General features: G+C 37.2%; 1 protein-coding gene across 1 annotated transcript in view; it reads left to right on the top strand.

The window, feature by feature from the left end:
- Positions 1–19,331, top strand: part of wdr19 (WD repeat domain 19) — an 89,973-nt gene that overhangs the window by 26,034 nt on the left and 44,608 nt on the right. The window contains exons 13-23 of the mRNA XM_028801973.2: positions 1,078–1,184; positions 4,210–4,332; positions 4,446–4,595; positions 7,548–7,695; positions 8,466–8,670; positions 10,662–10,821; positions 12,489–12,599; positions 13,265–13,374; positions 13,673–13,730; positions 14,108–14,254; positions 15,853–15,935. Of these exons, the coding sequence (XP_028657806.1) occupies positions 1,078–1,184; positions 4,210–4,332; positions 4,446–4,595; positions 7,548–7,695; positions 8,466–8,670; positions 10,662–10,821; positions 12,489–12,599; positions 13,265–13,374; positions 13,673–13,730; positions 14,108–14,254; positions 15,853–15,935 (1,402 nt within the window). The remainder of the gene's footprint in view (positions 1–1,077; positions 1,185–4,209; positions 4,333–4,445; positions 4,596–7,547; positions 7,696–8,465; positions 8,671–10,661; positions 10,822–12,488; positions 12,600–13,264; positions 13,375–13,672; positions 13,731–14,107; positions 14,255–15,852; positions 15,936–19,331) is intronic.

The raw sequence follows: 19,331 nt of genomic DNA, 5'->3' as shown, positions 1-19,331 counted from the left end.
GACTCCATGAATTCTTTTAAAAAACAACTCAAAACTCATCTGTTCAGGAAGGCTTTTAGCTCTACTTGACTTTATTACCCTTCTCTCAGTTTACCTCTCTGTCAAGATGCCAATGTAACCTGTGTGTGTGTGCTAGACCATCAATTATGTTGTCTGTTTTTTTTTTCAGAATTTACTGTCTTAATCTTCTTTATTTATTTATCTGGTTTGTACAATGCTATATACAGTACTGTATATTCTGCCGTTCTTTATTATATTCTGTAAGTGCCTTGAGCATGGGAAAGGCGCTATATAAATAAAATGTATTATTATTATTATTATTAATAAGCAAAATATTAGGTCTCCAATATTGGAATAAATTTTTTTTTTAAATACTAATATGCGTAATGATTATTATTTAGAAACATTTATTTAACGTAGTTATTATAAATGTACCTTTTTAGTTGTGTTTTAATAATATGTGTGCACCAATTCTATTTGTATATCAGACAGTCATGTTGTAGAGTCTAATGTTTTTATATAATACAGTATATATTAAACTAGTCAATGTCTAATATTTAACTTTTTGGAGTCTTTCTACTGAGTAACACTGAGCTATTTTTTTTTTTGCAAGATAACTGTACTTTACAACTAACCTTCTGCTTACCTTTTCTGCTTTTGTTACATAATTCACATTTGTTGGTGCTCCTGATTCTCGTCATTTGCTAATATATTTTTCAAGAATATTGTTCTTTGGTTTTAAAAAGTAAAGGCTGACAGAACATCGTTATCATCTGTAAGATTGTTATTTGGTAAACTGCTAGCTTTGCGTTTTCTGTTGCTGTCTTAGAACTTCTTTGACACAGTCAGAGTAAACTGTATTAACCCCACCAGTTTTAAAAAGAAATAGTTTTCTATCTGGTATACACGTAAACCTACCTACCCTATTAGATTTGTCGCTGAAGATTGTCTTGCTTTACTTATCCTTACGTTTTGCCCTGTTTCTCTGTCAGACCCTCATTTGACCACTGTTTTGTTGTGATTGACACACTGCGTGCATATCTATTAAATTGTACTGTCAAATCTTTTTATTTGCAGGTGTGAAAAAGCTTAAAGATATGGAATACCTTGGAACTGTGGCTAGTATGTGCCTTAACTCCGATTATGCGGCCGCACTCTTTGAGGGAAAGGTTCAGTTACATATGGTGAGAAGATCAAACAGAATATGGATTTACTATTGGATAAGTTTTCATTAATACTTTAAAGTAACATTCTTGTTACAGAAAACTCAAACGTTTTTGATTTCAGTGCATTTTTAAATCCAGGTTTGGGTTGCAGGTGGCATGTGCTTATCTCAGCAGCATTGAGTGCAAGATAGAAGTTAGCCTGTGAAGGAACAAATATTCATAGCAGGACCTACTAACATTCACAGCTTTACACACACAGGATCAGTTATAATCTGGAAATTGGGTAGTGCAAGGAAATTTGAATACTTATCAACTGGTGAATGATTTGAATCCAAGAGATGGGGGAAGAATTCAGACATTTAAGTATTGCACTTTTTTACATCACCATATATCATTGATATGCTAGGGATAAATATCATGAGGTCTTTGCCTGTTTCGCAGCATATATGGTTATAGATACAGTATGTAGAACTTAAATGATCCCCAAAGGGAAATTCACTTTTGTTAAACAAGATCCATTGATTCTACAGTCTCACAGATGGGACATCAAAAATATTAGTACTTATGCACAGCTCCCCATAAAAATACTTTGTCAATGGTTATGATAAGCTTTTGGGTTTATTTTACTGTTCACAGTGATACAGCAAAGAAAAATCTTCATATGAAACATGTATTTTGTAAGGAGTGCCTTTTTAAAATCAGCTATTCCAGCACTATACAAAAAAGGACTGTCTCTTCAGCTTCAATTGAGCGATGCATTTGAATGTTGATTATATTGAATCTAGAATTCTCAAAGAGAAGGTGGTGAAGCAAAAATATTGGAAACTGAATATTGCTCAGCACATTTTGCTTAGAAATAAAAGTTTGATAATTTATTGTAAAAATAGTGCATTAATGGTCTACCCATAGTACTAAAATGGAGTTTCAAACATGGTGAAAATGGGGAGAGGCTTTCAGAAAACTCTAGAAGGGCAGACTGGAACCTTCTCTGTCATGCCCAGATGAGGCTCACCCAGTCCGGCTAACTCCCAACTACAAAAACTACTGGATTGAAATGAAGAACTGGCTTAATGTTTCAAAAATGTCTCACAATGAGGTGAAACTGAGGAAAATCCAGCTTACGACCAAAAGGCATCAAGAATGCTTTAGAAATGAAAACTGTTGTTAAAGGAAACAAAAACGCACAACCATGTATATTGTGGAACCATATAACAATCATGATTTAACATTTAATGTGAGGAATGTCTACACAGATGCAAGTCTAACATTAGAGGCTGGTGAAAAATGATGAGGGTGCCAGTTATAAAGGCAGTAAGGTGGAAGAGGTGAATCTGGGTAAGGCAGTACCTACCCGTGGTTCATGGTGGAATTACAAATTGTTAAGCCCTGAAATTTTCTCCTAGGCATGTGTGTGTGACACTATTTATTTAAACACAATATAAATAACAAACTGTGTTCAAAAGAGTAGAAGGGAGTTGTCAAAAAGGCATTCCTAAGGCAAGCAAGTCATAATTCACTATCCAGAAATCTAAATCCAAAGATAATCAAAGAACTGGCAAAAAGCAAAAAAATGGCAATACTTACAAATCTTCAATGAAATCACTGTCCGAGCTCTAAGTCAGAGGGCAGGCACAGGACTGGTGAGGTCGAGGTGTCCCTGAGTCACCCACAAAGCTGACTGAAAACTAGGGCATTTATATAAATGGTACATAATTACAAACATAACAGAAGTACATAAAAATATGAAAAATGATCATTCAAAAACAGAAAAATAATAGACCATAATATATACATAAATTCAGACTGTAATATAACAATGCCTAATGGCAACAGTTATGTAGCTCCAAGAATTTTAAACACACATTTGCATTTATTCAAAAATATTTTATATACAGTATAAAACATTCTAATCTTTATTATCGGTTGATCAGCTTACACACAGGAGGGTTTATGTCACAAAGCTTCCAGAGATAAATTTAAGTGATGCTACTGTGTGTATCTTATGTACTATAATAAAGTATTCCCATTCTGCTAGAGAGTGCTGAAATACTTGAAATCCATTTCCACATTTAAATGAGGTTTAAGTTGTACAACCTGAGTGAAGGGTTTTTCTTACTTGGTTCATTGACACATTTTTTCATAAAGGTATATGATTTCAACTTCAGTTAAGTATAAGGGAGAGTGACATATTATAAAATTAGTTTGCAGTCCTTAATATGGCAATATTGTGATTTCTTTTAATATATTCAAGTTAAAAATCAAAACGTGTTAGTTCCAAAAATAAGACACATGAAATTGCTTTCATTACTGATGCATTTTATATCTTAATGTGTAAGAGAATATAAACTCACACCAGCTCCTTTGTAAAACGGAATCCATTATCCATGAATTTGTCCATTCCTTTGCCATGCTTGCTTAGTCTATTTTAGTCTCATATGAAGCAAGCAGTAAGCCAAGAATCCACCCAGTATATCAGTGTCTGACTGGAAACATGAAGGTCACAACTGTATATCTGCTGTTACTGTAGCAGTTTAGAATTGGCTGGGAACGGACTGAATATAAAGTGCAAATTCTTGCTGAAAATCTAGTGCCTGTCCCAGCAGCATCAGACCCATAACAGGAAGCCAGGAACCAGTCCTGGGCTGGGTTTCACTTCTCCACATGTACTACCACAATCATTCATTCTTGGCCCCACCCCATGCCATTAAGAACTGTAAAAAAGACAACTCAAGGATAGAGAATACATTTTTACATTTTGCACACAGAACTTTTACTTTTAGCATTGGTTTTCCAAAGAAATTTTACTTAAAGGCATGGATGGCCTTTATAGGTTATGGAACTCATCAAGTCTCACTTTTTCAAAATACATTTTGAGTTTCTTCTATACATGTAATATTAGATGCAGCTTTTGGAAAATGGGTATGTTTATTTTTAAACTTGTCTGCTTGATTGTCCATGTTAAATTTTTTGAAGAATGATTAGCCCCTGAGGGTTAAAATAACATATTGTCTATGGATTTAACCATAAAAATGTTTAATTTCAGATTGAGAGTGAAAATTCAGAAACTCAGGAGGAGCGAGAAACCAGACTGTTCCCAGGGCGAGATGATAAGTGTCGAATTCTCTGCCATGCATTAACTGCAGACTTCCTTTTTTATGGAACAGATGTAAGTTTTTTTTTACACTGAGCTACAATAAGAGGATTTAAGATGTCAGGGTTTTTTTTTGTCTTATTAGACTGAAATGCATTTGGAGCACATCTGTTTTGCTGTTTTTATAGACAGGTATGATTCTGTGTTTTTACATTGAAGACTGGCAGATTGTGGATGAATTCAAACATTCAGTGGGCATCAGAAAGATATTTCCTGATCCAAATGGGACCCGACTGGTGTTCATTGATGACAAGAGTGATGGCTTTGTGTATTGCCCAGTGAGTAACTTACATTCATTCATTCATTTTCTACCACTTATCTGAAGCTGGGTCACAGGGGCAACAGTCTTAGTAGTGTGGCCCATACATCCTTTTCCCCAGCCACACTTGACCACTCATACTGTGGAATACCGAGGCGTTCCCAGGCCATCTGCTATATTTAATCCCCCCCAGCAAGAAATGGATCTTCCCGGGGTCTCCTCCCAGCTGGTCTTGCCCACAAAACCTCCACAAAGAGGCATCCAGGAGGCATCAATTTCAGATGTCCAAACTACCTCAATTGGCTATTCTTCATTTGGAGGGTCAATAGCTCTCCTGCAAGTATCTCCCGGATGTCTGCGCTTCTCACCCAATCTCTAAGGGAGAGCCCAGCTAACCTACGGAGAAAGCTCATTTCAGCCATTGCACCTTTAATCTTATTCTTTCAGTCATTACCCAAAGTTCATGACTATAGGTGAGGGTAGGGATGTAAATCGACTAGTAAATCAAAAGCTTCACCACTGGTGATCTGTAGAGCAACCACACAACTGCGCTCACTGCCCCAATCTGTCTGTCTGATCTCATTGTCCCTTTTCACCTCATTCGTGAACAAGACCCAGAGGTACTTCTCCCACTTGAGGCAGTAACTCACCTCTCAACTGGATGGGACAGTCCACCTTTTACCTACTGAGGACCATAGTGTCAGATTTGGAAGTGCTGGCGGAGTCCCACAAACACTGGAAACAGTGCTGATGTTTTTCAAGTATGCGGACACAGCTCTCACTGTGATTATACAGGGACCAAATAGCCCCTATTAGGTGCCCCAGAACCCCATATTCTCCCAGCACACCCCACAGAATCCTTTGAGTAACATGGTCATATGCCTTCTCTAACTCCACAAAACAAATTTAGACCAATTAGGCGTACTCCTATGCCCCCTCCAGAATCCTCATGAAGATAATGATCTGGTCCACTGTTCCACAGCCTGGATGGAATCCACATTGTTCCTCCTAGATCTGAGGTTCAGCAACTGGGCTGAGTCTTATTTTTAGTACCCTGGCATAATCTTTTCCAGGGAGGCTGAGTAGTGTCATCCCCCAATACTTGAAGCACACCTTCCTGTCCCCCCTTTTAAAAATGGGGACCACCACCCCGGTCTGCCACTCCAGAGGCACAGCTTCAGATGACTACGCAACTCTGAAAATGCATGCCCACCATGACAACCCAACAATGTCCAGAGCCTTCAGCATTTCTGGGAGGATCTCATTCACCCGCCTGGGACTTGCTACTGCGGAGTTGCTTACTACCTTGGTGGCCTCCCTCAGGTAAATAGGCATTGATCCCCCATCAGCTTCTGGCTCTGCCTCCTCCACAGAGGGCATGTCCATCAGATTCAGGAGCTCCTTAAAGTGTTCCTTACACCGCCAGACAGCATCTTCAGTCCGGATCAGCACTCCTCCACACTTGCTGAGAACAGCCTGGATGAAGCCCTGCCTTCCCTTTCTGAGTAACCTGATGGTTTGCCAGAACTTCTTTGTGTCTGATTGATAGTTGCTTTCCATGGTCTCTCCAAACTTCTTCTACACCCAGGTTTTTGATTCTCTGACCTACAAGGCTGTAGCCCTTTTGGCCTGTCAGTACCACTCTACTGCTTCAGGAATCTCCTGTGCTAACCATAACCGGAAGGCCTGCTTTTCCAGCCTGAAGGTCCCTTACCTCTTATGTCCACCATTGAGTCCTTTGGATGCCACCTCGAAAGTCACCTATGGGCAGCCACTTCCACAATGGAAGCTTTGAACTTGCCTATTCGGACTCTATGTCCCCAGTCTCCCCTGGGATACAGGAAAAGCCCTTTCGGGGGTTGGAGTTGAAAGCCTTCTGGACAGGGACCTCCCCCAGACATTCCAATTCCACCCTCACTACTCGCTTGGGCTTTCCAGACCTTCCAGTCGCCTTCCCCACCATCTGATCCAACTCACCACCAGGTAGTCATTAGTTGACAGCTCTGCCAATCTCTTCACCCAAGTGTCCAGATCATACATCTGCAAATCAGATGATACGATTATGAAATCGATCATAGATCTTTGACCTAAGGTGCTCTGGTACCAAGTACATTTATGAGCCACTTTATATTTAAGCTTGGTGGTCATTATGGACGAACCATGCCTAGCACAGAAGTCACATAACAAAACACCATTCGGGTTTACATCAGGGAGGCCATTCCTCGCAATCACGCCTCTCCAGGTGTCTCCATCGTTACCCCCATGAGATTGAAGTCTCCCAGCAGAATTTTGGAGACCCCAGCTTGGGACCCTTTACAGTATCCCCCCTTCCTGTGACTCCAAGCAGGCCTGGTACTCCGAACAGACATATGGTGCATAGGCACACTCCGCAACCTTCTGCCGCACAGAGGCAGCCCTTTCATTCTCTGGGACAAACAACAACACGGCATCTATGCCTTCCCCTCTGGGCAACTCCAGAGTCAAAGAGAGTCCAGCCACTTTCTAGGGGTTTGGTACCAGAAGCAAGCGAGTGTGTGGACATGAGCCCAACTATATCTAATTTGTAGTTCTCTGCTTGACCCATCAACTCCGGCTCCTTCCCCCCAATAGAGGTGACATTCCACGTCCAAAGAGTCAGTTTTTGTGTCTGGGTTCTAGCCCGCCTAGGTTTCTGCCTTCACTTGCCACCTAGGTCACATTGCACCTGGCCCCAATTTCTCCTGCTGGTGGTAGGCCCACAGGAGGAGTAACCTACATGATATTTTTTTTTCCTAATTTGTATTTTTTTATGAAGTCGACCAATCTTTAATTGCTCAACTATTTTTTGAAAATTAGTGAATAATTGTAAATAACCATGGCAATTCTTTGTTGATCTTAATATATTGTACTTAGATATGACAATAAAATTCAGTAGTCGTGTAAATGAATATATATTGCTTCTATTGACTGAACTGTTGTCTCTTTATTGTAGATTCATGACTCTCTGTTTGAAATTCCCAACTTTTCTCCAACCATCAAAGGCATTTTATGGGAAAACTGGCCTATGGATAAAGGCATGTTTATTGCTTTTGATGATGATAAAGTATATACTTATGTATTTCATAAAGACACAGTTCAAGGTATCAGTTACTTTTCTCTATGTTTCATTCTCGGTAACGTGGTGAATGTATTTCAGAGTAAATATTTTCTAACATTTTTGTTTATTATTGGTCATTTGTTTTATTTAATATTACAGTATTCTAATAATAAATTTTGACTAAGTCAAATCACAATCTTATTTTTTACATATCATATAAAAATTAACAGCATTTGTTTGCATATAGTATTCAGTTTTTACGATTTACAATCTCGTTTGCTTTTTTTAATTCCATAGTTAGACCCTGCCAAGTGTGGAAAACAGATGTAGCTGCTGATTGTTTGGCAAAGTTCAGGAATTCTAATGCTTTCCCTTGATTTTTCTTCTTTGTACCGTTATAATAAAGAGTGAAACTCGTTGGGCACTTTTGAAATAAAAATAAATTATTGGGTATTTCAGTTTCATTTGATATCTACAGTACATATCCTTGTGTCCACCAGTTTTACTGATGACATGCGATTTTAATTTGATAAGAGGAAAATAATCTCACAAATTTTTTATACTTTTACAGTATCAAGATTTTTCATTTTTGGTCAATTATGCAAATGTGTATCACTTAAATTATTATTGTTTTTCCTTTATACCCAGGAATAAGATTTCAGCAGTCATTGCAAATCGTGTATTTCCAAATTTGTAATATAAAGTCACACATTTCTTTAAAGTTATTTATATATTCTATAGACTTGAAAGATATATATAAATTATATTTCCTTATTTTTCTCACCTGGTTATTTTTCTTTATATTTTACCCAGGTTCAAAAGTAATCCTTGCTGGAGGCACTAAGCTGCCATACTCTCATAAGCCGCTGCTGTTGTATAATGGAGAGCTGACTTGTCAGACGCAGAGCGGTAAATGCAATACCATCACCTTAAACACTCATACCTTCTTGAACACCAATAACGAGACTCCCATCAGTGATTTGACACGAATGCTAACTCAAGCTCTCATGCTCAAAAGGTGTGTCTTCCTATCATTTGTGTAACAGTACCAAATCAGTATTAAACCAGTATTAAGTACTAAATGCTTTTTCATTTTTGCATTCCCTTACTAAACATAACACCAGTGTCTTAAGCAGTCATGAACTGGAGAAATTTAACAGTTTATTGTATACTGTACATTACATACATTAGCACTCAATTTCATTTACTATCATTACACATAAGTATTTAGTGTAATATCTACTGTTAGTAAATTCATTATAAAACAGTTTAGTAGCAAAGGTGACAAGCTTAGAGAACTTCCTAGTAAATGGTGGCATACAGTCCCAACAAGCAGAAGTATCTAATCTAATATTTGATGGCCTTTATAATACTACCTGTTGGTAAATGACCACAATATGTTTTTATGCTTTTATATTCATGCATTGCTCCTGCCCTGAATAAAACTATTGTCAGTATGCTGTCCTCAGTTACCTTTATAATAAGTAAAGCAGAAAATCTTGTCTTTTTTTTTTTGACTTGTTATTTTCATAGCCTCAGGGCTGTTTTATAAAGTCCATTTGGAATTTACATTAGATTTCAGGTAGCCTAAAATCAGGCCCGGTCTTAGGTATTATGGGGCCCTAGGTGAAAGGGGGGTCCAGGGGCCCCCTGAGGGGGGCAGAGCCCCCCTGGAAGCTCTGTGAAATGCGTGACAATGAGACCAAGGAGTCGATCCAGGGCCCCCCAGACGCCGGGGCCCTAGGCGGTCGCCTACTTCGCCTATGCCTAAGGCCGGGCCTGATTGGGACAAATAATGCTGTAGTATATTTAAGTATATATGACAATTGCTCACTCGGACAATTTGTTTTGGGGGCCCCCAAGAAGGCGGGGGCCCTAAGCTATAGCTTGTGTAGCTTATACGTAAATCCTGCACTGCCTAAAATAAAGGTGTAATCTATAGTTCAGTTCAGTCCAGTCCAGCTGCTCCCCCATATTGGTGTTTTGTCTGGCTGTACACTGGGCAGTCGGCGTTACTGTTTTTTGCTTGGTACCATGTGAAATCACTGGACTGTAGCAGTATGTAGCAGAACATTCCTGTATAATATCACATGTAGAACTCCCCTGATTAAATGTGCTCATCCTTGACCATTGAAACTGAAATTTGGTTTGTTAGAAACTGTTTAAACTCCTATTCACTTTATATACAGAAGCGACCTATTCATTTGAGTAAAGAAGTCGTCCTTTTTCCCAGGGGCACAGTTAGTTTCATTATTTTCTGTGAGGGGTCGTTACATCACTGTATAGTAAGCAGGCTTGCATTATCATTGTTACAATATGGTCATTGTGCTTTTCATTACAGAAGTAAAATATGAGTAGGAAAGATAAACTTTAGAGTTGTGGAAAAGGTTAGGGATTTAAAGGTGTACAGCTGTCAAAGTAAACACAGAAAGCATTAAATTGGTAAAGAAGGGAGGGAGGTGATGTACTGAATGTCAAGACTGTCGCTAGTAATGACATTCTATCTAATTCTAAGTGACTCAAGAAAATCTGCTGCTAATAAATGAATGCGTTGTTTATCGTGCTTATTTTTAGCCTTAATTATGATCATGTGTATATTTAAATATTTATTAATTCTTAATAAATTACGTGGTCATCCTTAACAGTCTTTAAACAACCATGGAATGGATTTTCCTTTTATCTCTATATTTTATTTACCATTACGTATGCTATAGTTAGATTTTTGTTACTATTAGTGCCTCAATATCTTTCACTCATGACATTATTTTGGACATGAACTACTGTGTTAATATCCTAGCACAGAGACCGTGTACAGTAGTTTAACAGTTATGGTTAGTACAAACATTAAACTGGTTGACTGCTTGTATGTATATAGATATTAACTTTATTGTCCTTAATGCTTTTGATAGGTGAGTTATTACAAAACAATTATTCAGGTCACATTTTTATTTTTATTGGTATGTTAATGCCGTTATACTTTATTTTGGTCTCGATATTTTTTCCTCTCAGATTTTCCGAGGCCTGGGAGTTGTGCAAGATGGTAAATGATCAGACATCCTGGAATGAACTAGGCAGAGCCTGCCTTCATCACATGGAAGTGGAGTTTGCAATTCGAGTCTACAGAATGATCGGGAACGTCGGGATGGTTTTGTCTCTAGAGCCAATTAAAGTAAAATAACTTGTTTGAAACATATGGAATATTATTTCTAGCATTGTTATTATATTTTACCTCTCTTACCATTCTGCTTACTGTGCTTTGGGGGGGGGGGGGGGTGGAGAGTAAACTTGGGTCCTCTTCCTAGCAAGTTGGTAAAATTTCCAGTTGATGTTAACTTTTTAATTATTGCCTTAACTGTATGTATGGGCATTTTTAGGTGAGTAGCAATTTTTTTAGCCATTGTCTGACTTATGAAGGTCAACACACTTTTCTCTCATTTGAATTGTGTGTTCTCTTGTCTTTCACATGTTCATGAATGAATAAAAGAATTCCGCCTCTGCGCCACCTCATATATATTCCCCAATAAAACAGGAAATCATGGGTTACTGCTTCAAAGTTCCAACACACTCTGAATAACTGAAATAAATGAAAGATACAGATGGAAAAAATGCTCCAGTTACACTTTGTACAATAACAATTTTTAGGGGTGCCAATAATCGTGGCACATGTGGTTTTGTTAAAAAATAGTTTTATTTCTTGGTGAGGGATTAGTTTGTGTTTCTCCAATTTTTTTTCAGTGCAAGATTAAGCTAATTCACCAAAACTTTTTTCAACTGTTTTTACTTATCTTTTCAAGGGGTACCATTAATTATGGAGGGGTCTTTCTCTATAACTTCCACAATTCTACATGTGTATAATGTAATATTTTGGTGAATCAAGCAAGCAGTTTGGCTATAAAATTACAATCCATATCAGAACTAGGCAGTCATACCCAGTATATTACAGGAGAAGTCTAGATGCGTTTCAACATGTCTGTATTGAACATTTTTAATGTATTAATGCTTGATCCACCGATTTTTGCGGTTATTAAAGACACAGCCCCAACAAAGTAAATTCACTCAAGAATGTTGATATAATATAAAAAGTGTGTTAATTAAAAAAGGCTTAATTGTACAAGTGACTGAAAAAAGTTAGAAGCCTGCCAGTCTGAGCAGGCGCATTCAATGCTCATCAGTAAAAAAAACTTTTCTGTAGCTTATTGAGTGATTTGAGAAGTTTTTGGGAAGCCAAAGAGACAGCGTTGAAAACCAGTGCCAAATATTGGGATTTTCTTTCTCTTGAGTTAACAGAAAATGGGTTAACTGTTGATTTACTTTTGTTTATATTACATACATATTATAATTTTAAATTAAGCATCAGTTAAAATTTTCAATCTGGAAGCATTTAGAGTTTTATCTGAAATAAGGATGGACCCATGACAAAGTACTAGAAAAGTAAAAAAAAAAAAACTGAAAACAAATGAGTGCATTTACCTTTACAAAATAAATAATTAAATTATGACTTGGGCATGAGTAATATATTTTGCCATTGGTATGTATATTTTATGGACACATTCTATGTTTTTCGAGCACTAGATAGCAGTATGTTTCATATATATAGTGTTCTTTCTGGACATGATATGCGTAATGTTATGAAATAATATAATGTAGAAAAGTAGATTTTGTAGTATTACTTTACTGTGATTTATTTCCAGTAAAGGATGGAAAGTGACAATTTTTTATTATTATGTCTTGTGAGTTTTTTGACTGTGTTTATCAAATAGCTTGTTGTAATTACCATGTATTTCTTGTATTGTATTGTTGATAAATTGAAAACTCATTTTTGTCATTTATATTTAGGGAATTGAAGATCAGAAACTTTTGGCAGGACACCTTGCTATGTTTCTCAATGACTTTAACCAGGCCCAAGACCTGTATCTTGCATCAAGCAGCCCTATTGCAGCTTTAGAGGTAAACACATGTTCACCACGTGGTTTAGTGTGATGCATTCTGTTTCACATATTTTACAACATTTTGGCTAATGATATAAATTGTGTTTTTGACTGCACTTGCCAGTAAACTTCATATTCTGTCATACCATTTAAGTTGTTTCATTTGTTATTTAAATTAAACTTTAATTTATTCTCAATACCGTCATCTTCATAATCTCAAGCAGTCATTTTTTCTTAAATAAATTACCTCTAATATATTTAGTATGATATCACTTCTCATGCTTTATAATCTCCTCACAGTATTTTAGTACACAGAGCTGAATAATTAACAAGAGGCACAGTGGTTCAGCCTTTGGGTTACTTCCAGTTCAGTATGTATATCCAAGTACTCACACATTTCCAGTAATGTGCAAATTAGTTTGACTGTTGTGTTTTAGTTTTTTGTATGTGAATAAGTGTGTTAATGCGCATACATGTGCCTTGTCATAGACGGAAACACATCCAGAGCTGATTTCTCCTTTGTACCTGGTGTTGCCAGACTAATGAATAAATGAGTGTTCTACATTATTCTGAATATAAGAAAAACACACCAATACAGTACTGTTAATGTTTTCTTATCTGTACTTAAATCTTGGTGCATGTCACAAATATGTTTATCCCTTTCATTCTTTTGTCTTCTTTTAGATGAGAAGAGATCTTCAACATTGGGACAGTGCTCTACAGTTGGCTAAACGACTGGCTCCCACTCAGATTCCCTTTATCTCTAAAGAGTATGCTATCCAGCTGGAGTTCACGTAGGTACCCCATTTTGCTACTCCACCCAATAAATGTCTTTATGAAGATCAAAAATGAAATCATTAAAGAGCCTTGAAAAAATTGATGAATTACTTAACTCACAACTTTTCAGTAAAGATTTTTTTTCTTACCTTTTACAATTATGAGTTATTGGTAATGATCTACATCATCAATTAATTTTTGTTGTAATGGCCACTTAGACTTGTTGTTTAATATGAGTTAAAAAGTAGTATTGGTATTTTTACTTTATTTACATGGCCCATTCGGCAAAAAAGTAATCTTACGTTTGTATTCTAGTGGAGACTACGTGAATGCCTTAGCCCATTATGAAAAAGGAATAACAAATGACAATAAGGTTAGTGTTTTTTGAATGAGGTATGTTTGGGTAAAAATCTGGCTTTGTTCACTCTTATGTAATTAAAATTGAGAAACATATTTTCTTGTAAATCATACATATTAGAAGACTGAGTTAGCTAACATTAATTAAGTAGATCAAACCGATGTGTATAGACTTAGGTTTAGATGGGAAAATGATCAAAGGGAAAGTTCTTCATGTAGCTTGCTTCTTTACTGTTGAACATAATAATGGGTACAAAATGCAACTTTCAGACTGAATTACAGATATTGAAGGCATATCACTGTTAGATGCATTTGCTAGGAAATAGCTAAAGGTATCAACAAGATTATAATCTTGAATAAGGTTACTACCGTAATAAGAATGTTGTCTTCTAGTTTCAAGAACATGATGAGGCGTGTCTAGCTGGAGTAGCAAGAATGTCAATCAGAATGGGAGACATTCGCCGAGGAGCAAATCAGGCCATCAAACATCCCAGCAGAGTTCTAAAGAAAGACTGTGGGGCAATACTGGAGAGTATGAAGGTATCCAATATTTATATTTTTCTCAATGTTTTTTTTAGAATACCTGTTAGGTAGCAGGATTACTCTAACAAAATCAATTTCATGCACAAAATACTTCCACTTTTTCTAGGCACAAAAACTAGCTTTTGTTTTCTAGTAACATTTCTTAGTTGTAAGTTAATACATTAAGGTAATTACTAAAAATGAGAAGACTCAGGCTACGTCCACACTACTATATTTTCATTTAAAAATTTTAAATGGAAACTAGCTCCATCCACGCTAGTGTTTGCACGTTGTTTACGAAAGTGTCTCCAACCCCCATAAATGCATGTGGCATTGCTGTCTGCCTACACTGAGCATGTGTGCATCAGGAGTGAAAGTGTCCTCCACACTAGACATTCATTTGAAGCTTGTATTTACACATGGAGAACAGCAATGGTAAATTTGAAAAAAAAAATGAGACTGTTTTGTTTGGACTGATGATGAGGTTGAATTGTTATTGAGAGTAAATCATGACTAATAATGTAATGAGCAGGATGCAATCAAGGAAGAGCCATGTAATAAGTACAAACTATTCAGATCATGATTAGAGTCTGCATTTTCAAAGTTCTCCATTTTCACATCTCCACATTACATTGCATTGCTGATCTGATGTTTTCAGAAATATACCGCTCTGGAAACATTTTTTCAAAAGTCTCCATTTTCCAGGTTTAAAAATTCTAGGGTAGAGCAGACAAAAAGTGAACACTAAGACAAAAATATGCATACGTAAATGAAAACGTAGTAGTATGGATGTAGCCTCATTCAAAAGGATGGAAAACTTGGCAGAGGACAGGTGCTTTATTTTCAGGTGAGGCTATGAAGGAGTTCTGGTCTGCCAGTGATTTGTAAAATGTTAATAGCAAGCATCAGTAGTATCCTAGATGTACTGCATGCTTCCTGGTTTTCCCCTCTGTAATTCAGTTTCTCCCTACATCCTTGAGATGTGAAGGCTAGGTTAACTATTAACTCTTATAAGTGAGGTATAAGAAATGTGATAAGTGAGAGGAGACCATTCAGTCTATCAGGCCCGTTTTTTTATCTAATAATGGAAAAATGGATTCAGAAAATGGATAGATGGAGACATGTATCAGTCTAGAAATGCTAGTAAATAATAGTACTGTGATAAATTCCACTTCAGAAATTACCAGAATGGTAAAATCAAGTTGATTATACGGCAAGAAATCTCTTATTTGATTTTATCTTAATTCTTATCTTCATGATTAGGATTTACTCATCAGCTATGAAAATGTTAGGAGCCGAGTAATATTTTTATTTTGTTTTTCCCAAATTAACTGCTCAGAAATATCAATTTTTGCACATCAAATTTTGTTAAACAACAAATTTCTGCAGCGGCCAATTTTATAGGACAAGTGATGTCAAGGCCCACTTCAAGTTAAAAACTTAGAAAGTTGTTGTTGTTTCTTTCACTTTTTGTGTATCTCTGGGTGCACCTAAACGATCTTTCAATAATGTATGTAACATAAACAAATCGAATATTATTTTACAGAGAAAAATTGGATGAATGTTAAGCAATCTGAAAAATAATTACAGGCACTGTTTTAATTTGTAATCTTTAGCAATTTTCTGAAGCTGCTCAGCTGTATGAGAAGGGCCAGTATTATGACAAAGCTGCATCAGTGTACATCCGTTGCAAAAACTGGTAAGTTCCCAAGCACAACCTTTACATTAGATGTTTTTATAAATATTATTGCCATGGGGAATGTAGGGCTGTGCAACAGTCCATTGTGGTGAAGAGTTTGGTGAGGCTGTTGATTTACCAGTCAATCTATGTTCCTACCCTCACCTATGGCCACGAGCTGTGAGTAGTGACCAAAAGAGCAAGATCGTGGATACAAGTGGCTGAAATGAGTTTTCTCCGCAGGGTGGCTGGTCTTTCCCTTAGAGATAGGGTGAGGAGTTCAGTTATCCGGGAGAGACTTGGAGTAGAGTCGCTGCTCCTCCGCATTGAGAGGAGTCAGTAGAGGTGGTTCGGGCATCTGGTCAGGATGCCCCTGGACGCCTCCCTAGAGGGGTGTTCCGGGCATGTCTCACTAGGAGAAGGCCACGGGGCAGACCCAGGACACGCTGGAGGGATTATATCTCCTGGCTGGCCTGGGAACGCCTCAGGGTCCTCCCAGAGGAGCTGGAGGAGGTGGCCGGGGAGAGGGAGGTCTGGACTTCCCTGCTTAGGTTGCTGTCCCCGCGACCCGACCTCGGATAAGCGGTGGCGGATGGATGGATGAGAATGTAGTGGAGAGCTCAGCTAAACAAGCATGGGTTCTATTTTTTCATTATTGTTACAGTCTCCATAGTGTTTACACATAAACGGTTACATGCTGACATGTTTTTACTCAGTCAGCTTTGTTACCCTCCAACATCCCAAAGTGTCTCTAAACTAGCCTGTTATGAGTAAATGTGCCCTGCGATGCCCACACTAACACAGGTTTGGTTACGGTCTTGAACCCAATACTGGTGGGATAGACTTCAGTACTTCATTACTTTGTAATTGTATACAGTAGGTTCAGAAAAAGAAAGGACACATGGATATTAGTTACATAACTTTTTAAACCTCTGTGCATTTTCCTAGAAACTGACCATTTAATATTAAATACATTGCCATAGTTCTTACATATCAAAGCCCTTAAACTCATCTGCACAGATCCTTGGGAGAGTTGTCTTCAAGCCAGCACCAACATAGACCACAGAATACAAAAACAAAGTCAGCAGAGGTGGCACAGGGGTTAGCCTACTCCTTAATAGCTCTAGAATCGTGAGTTGAAGTCCCAAGCAGGCAATACCTGTTTTTGAGATTGCATATTCTTCCCTTGGCTCTGTGGGTTTCTATCTGAGTACTCAGATTATAATCTCATAGGGTTGGTTTCAAGCTTGTGCTCACAGCTGCTAGAAGAGCTACTGACTCCTCATAACCCTGGATTAAATAAAGGGGTTAGAAAATGAATAGACAATTCGCAAATAATCAAATTCATACTAAAATGAATCCTAGATATTGCCACAGTTTTTATGTATGTATGTAAAAAAAACCCAGTAGTTGGTTTATAATTTGAATAAAACATGTCCATACACTCTACAAACAGAAATAAATCTATATTGTAGTTTTTATGAAGGACAAACAAAATGAAAGTGAACGTTAACAGTATGTGTGTATTTGAAAATGTACATCAAAATGCACTTCTGCCAAATTAGCTTTTCTACTTTTCTACATTTTATGTCTAATGGTTTTAAATGACTATAATTTTGAAGTAAAGTTAGTAAAGGGTTATGCCGTCATGTATCTGCAAAAAGGAAAAGTAAAGGTTATTCCCACATTGAAAGAAGAAAACAAACATTAGAGATGCAAAGTTTCTATTTTGAAGTGTTCATCAGAATTAGTGCTGGGCAGTATGACCAGAATTCTACATCACGGTATTTTTCAAAATTATCCCAGTTTCACGGTATTCAACGGTATTTTTTTCCCATGCATGAGTGGATGTTAACCACATTTTCTACTGCTATTACTGCAGTAGACTGGCTAAGAATAACCTATTCCACTGTCATGAGAATTGTACATTGTATAAAAAAAATTATTTTATTTAAAAAACAAGTATTAATACAGGTTTGCATGGCCCCATAAAGTTATAGCTTTCAAGGGGGTGGCACTAATGAAGAGAAGGAATCACATTGCATGACAGTTGCAGTCAAAATATAGAGCCTTTTTATTGAACAAATTTTGCAAAGAACTTAAAGTATAATTTTGACAACATATTTTCAACCATCCAAAGAAGCATTTAGACTTAGTAAAATATCCAGAGATGCTTGTCAAAAGTTGTATTGCACTGAACATGTCTTAGAAAAGGAATAAAGAGTAAATATTTTTTGTAAACCAACTACACTTTCTGTTAATGTTAACAATCTCTGTCCACTGACACTTTAGCTATATGGATTCTAATGGCGTTGGTTATCTTGATCCACTCCTTGCTTTTTTGTCATAGGCAGTACCTCTAAGCAAATGCGTCTACAAGTGACGTCTGACTCGAGTGTCCTCTAGCTTTTTCAGTTTTACCTGAGGATGTGGAGGTTGCCAATCTTAGTTCCATACATTCTTGGTACTCCAAAGCATGTTTGCGGCTAAGGTGGTGCAGCATATTGCTCGTGTTGCCGCCTCTGGCGACAACTTTAGCTCAACAGCATTTGCAGTAAATAGTTGTTTGGTTTTAAAAGGTCAGATGTGGACCAAAGTATCTCCAGACAACAGACACGGCTCCTTTTTTTTGGCCAAAGTTCTTCTGTGTCATCATGTTCAACTTTATCGTCTGCTACAGCTTCAGTTTCGGAATGTTCTCTGTCCATTTTCTCTGGTCAATACCTCCACTAACGCATGTACTCTGTTGCATGCGTGTTTAGCAGTGTAGCAGTAAAAAAAAAGGTCCTTCCTTAAACAGTTTCCCTCTGCGCCACATTCCGAACTTTGTTTAAGCTATGTAAACCATGTGTTCTTGTATAAGAAAAATCCATATCATAACAAAAAAAAAAAAATGGTTTTTGGTATGAACCGGTATACTTCCCAGCACTAATCAGGACAGATAATGCTATTTCTTCTTCAGATTTGCCCAGATTTGGAATTTTGACTCATTATAAAATAAGTTTTTACATTTTCCTGTAGTTAACCTGTGGATTCTCTACATTAAGGGAAGATAGAGGACTGCCCCTCCATCTCCCAATAGATGGCACTGTTGTGCAAAAATTAATCAAGTAGTAAATATGCCTCTACATTTTTAAAATGTTTATAGCAAACTAAACTTTGTCATTATAATCATTTCTTTTAAATTTTCCATGATATGTTTTTCTTTTAGGCATATGTTAGTTTTTTTGTGTGTGTGGTGCCACTAGCCTGTTTCTAGGTTGATTGGAAAGACCCTTGGCTCCTGCCCTATGCTAGGCATACCTTTGCTCATATGTACACTTGGAGTTTTGATGCTGGAAGGCTAGAGCCCTTTTAACTTTCTTGCCATTAACCCGTAGCATTTCTCAGGCTCAGGCTTCTATGTAAAAATGGTTA

Source organism: Erpetoichthys calabaricus, chromosome 5 (genome assembly GCF_900747795.2).
Source record: "Erpetoichthys calabaricus chromosome 5, fErpCal1.3, whole genome shotgun sequence".
In the NCBI taxonomy this organism is placed as follows: Eukaryota; Metazoa; Chordata; class Cladistia; order Polypteriformes; family Polypteridae; genus Erpetoichthys; species Erpetoichthys calabaricus.
This window is presented reverse-complemented; position numbering and strand designations above follow the sequence as displayed.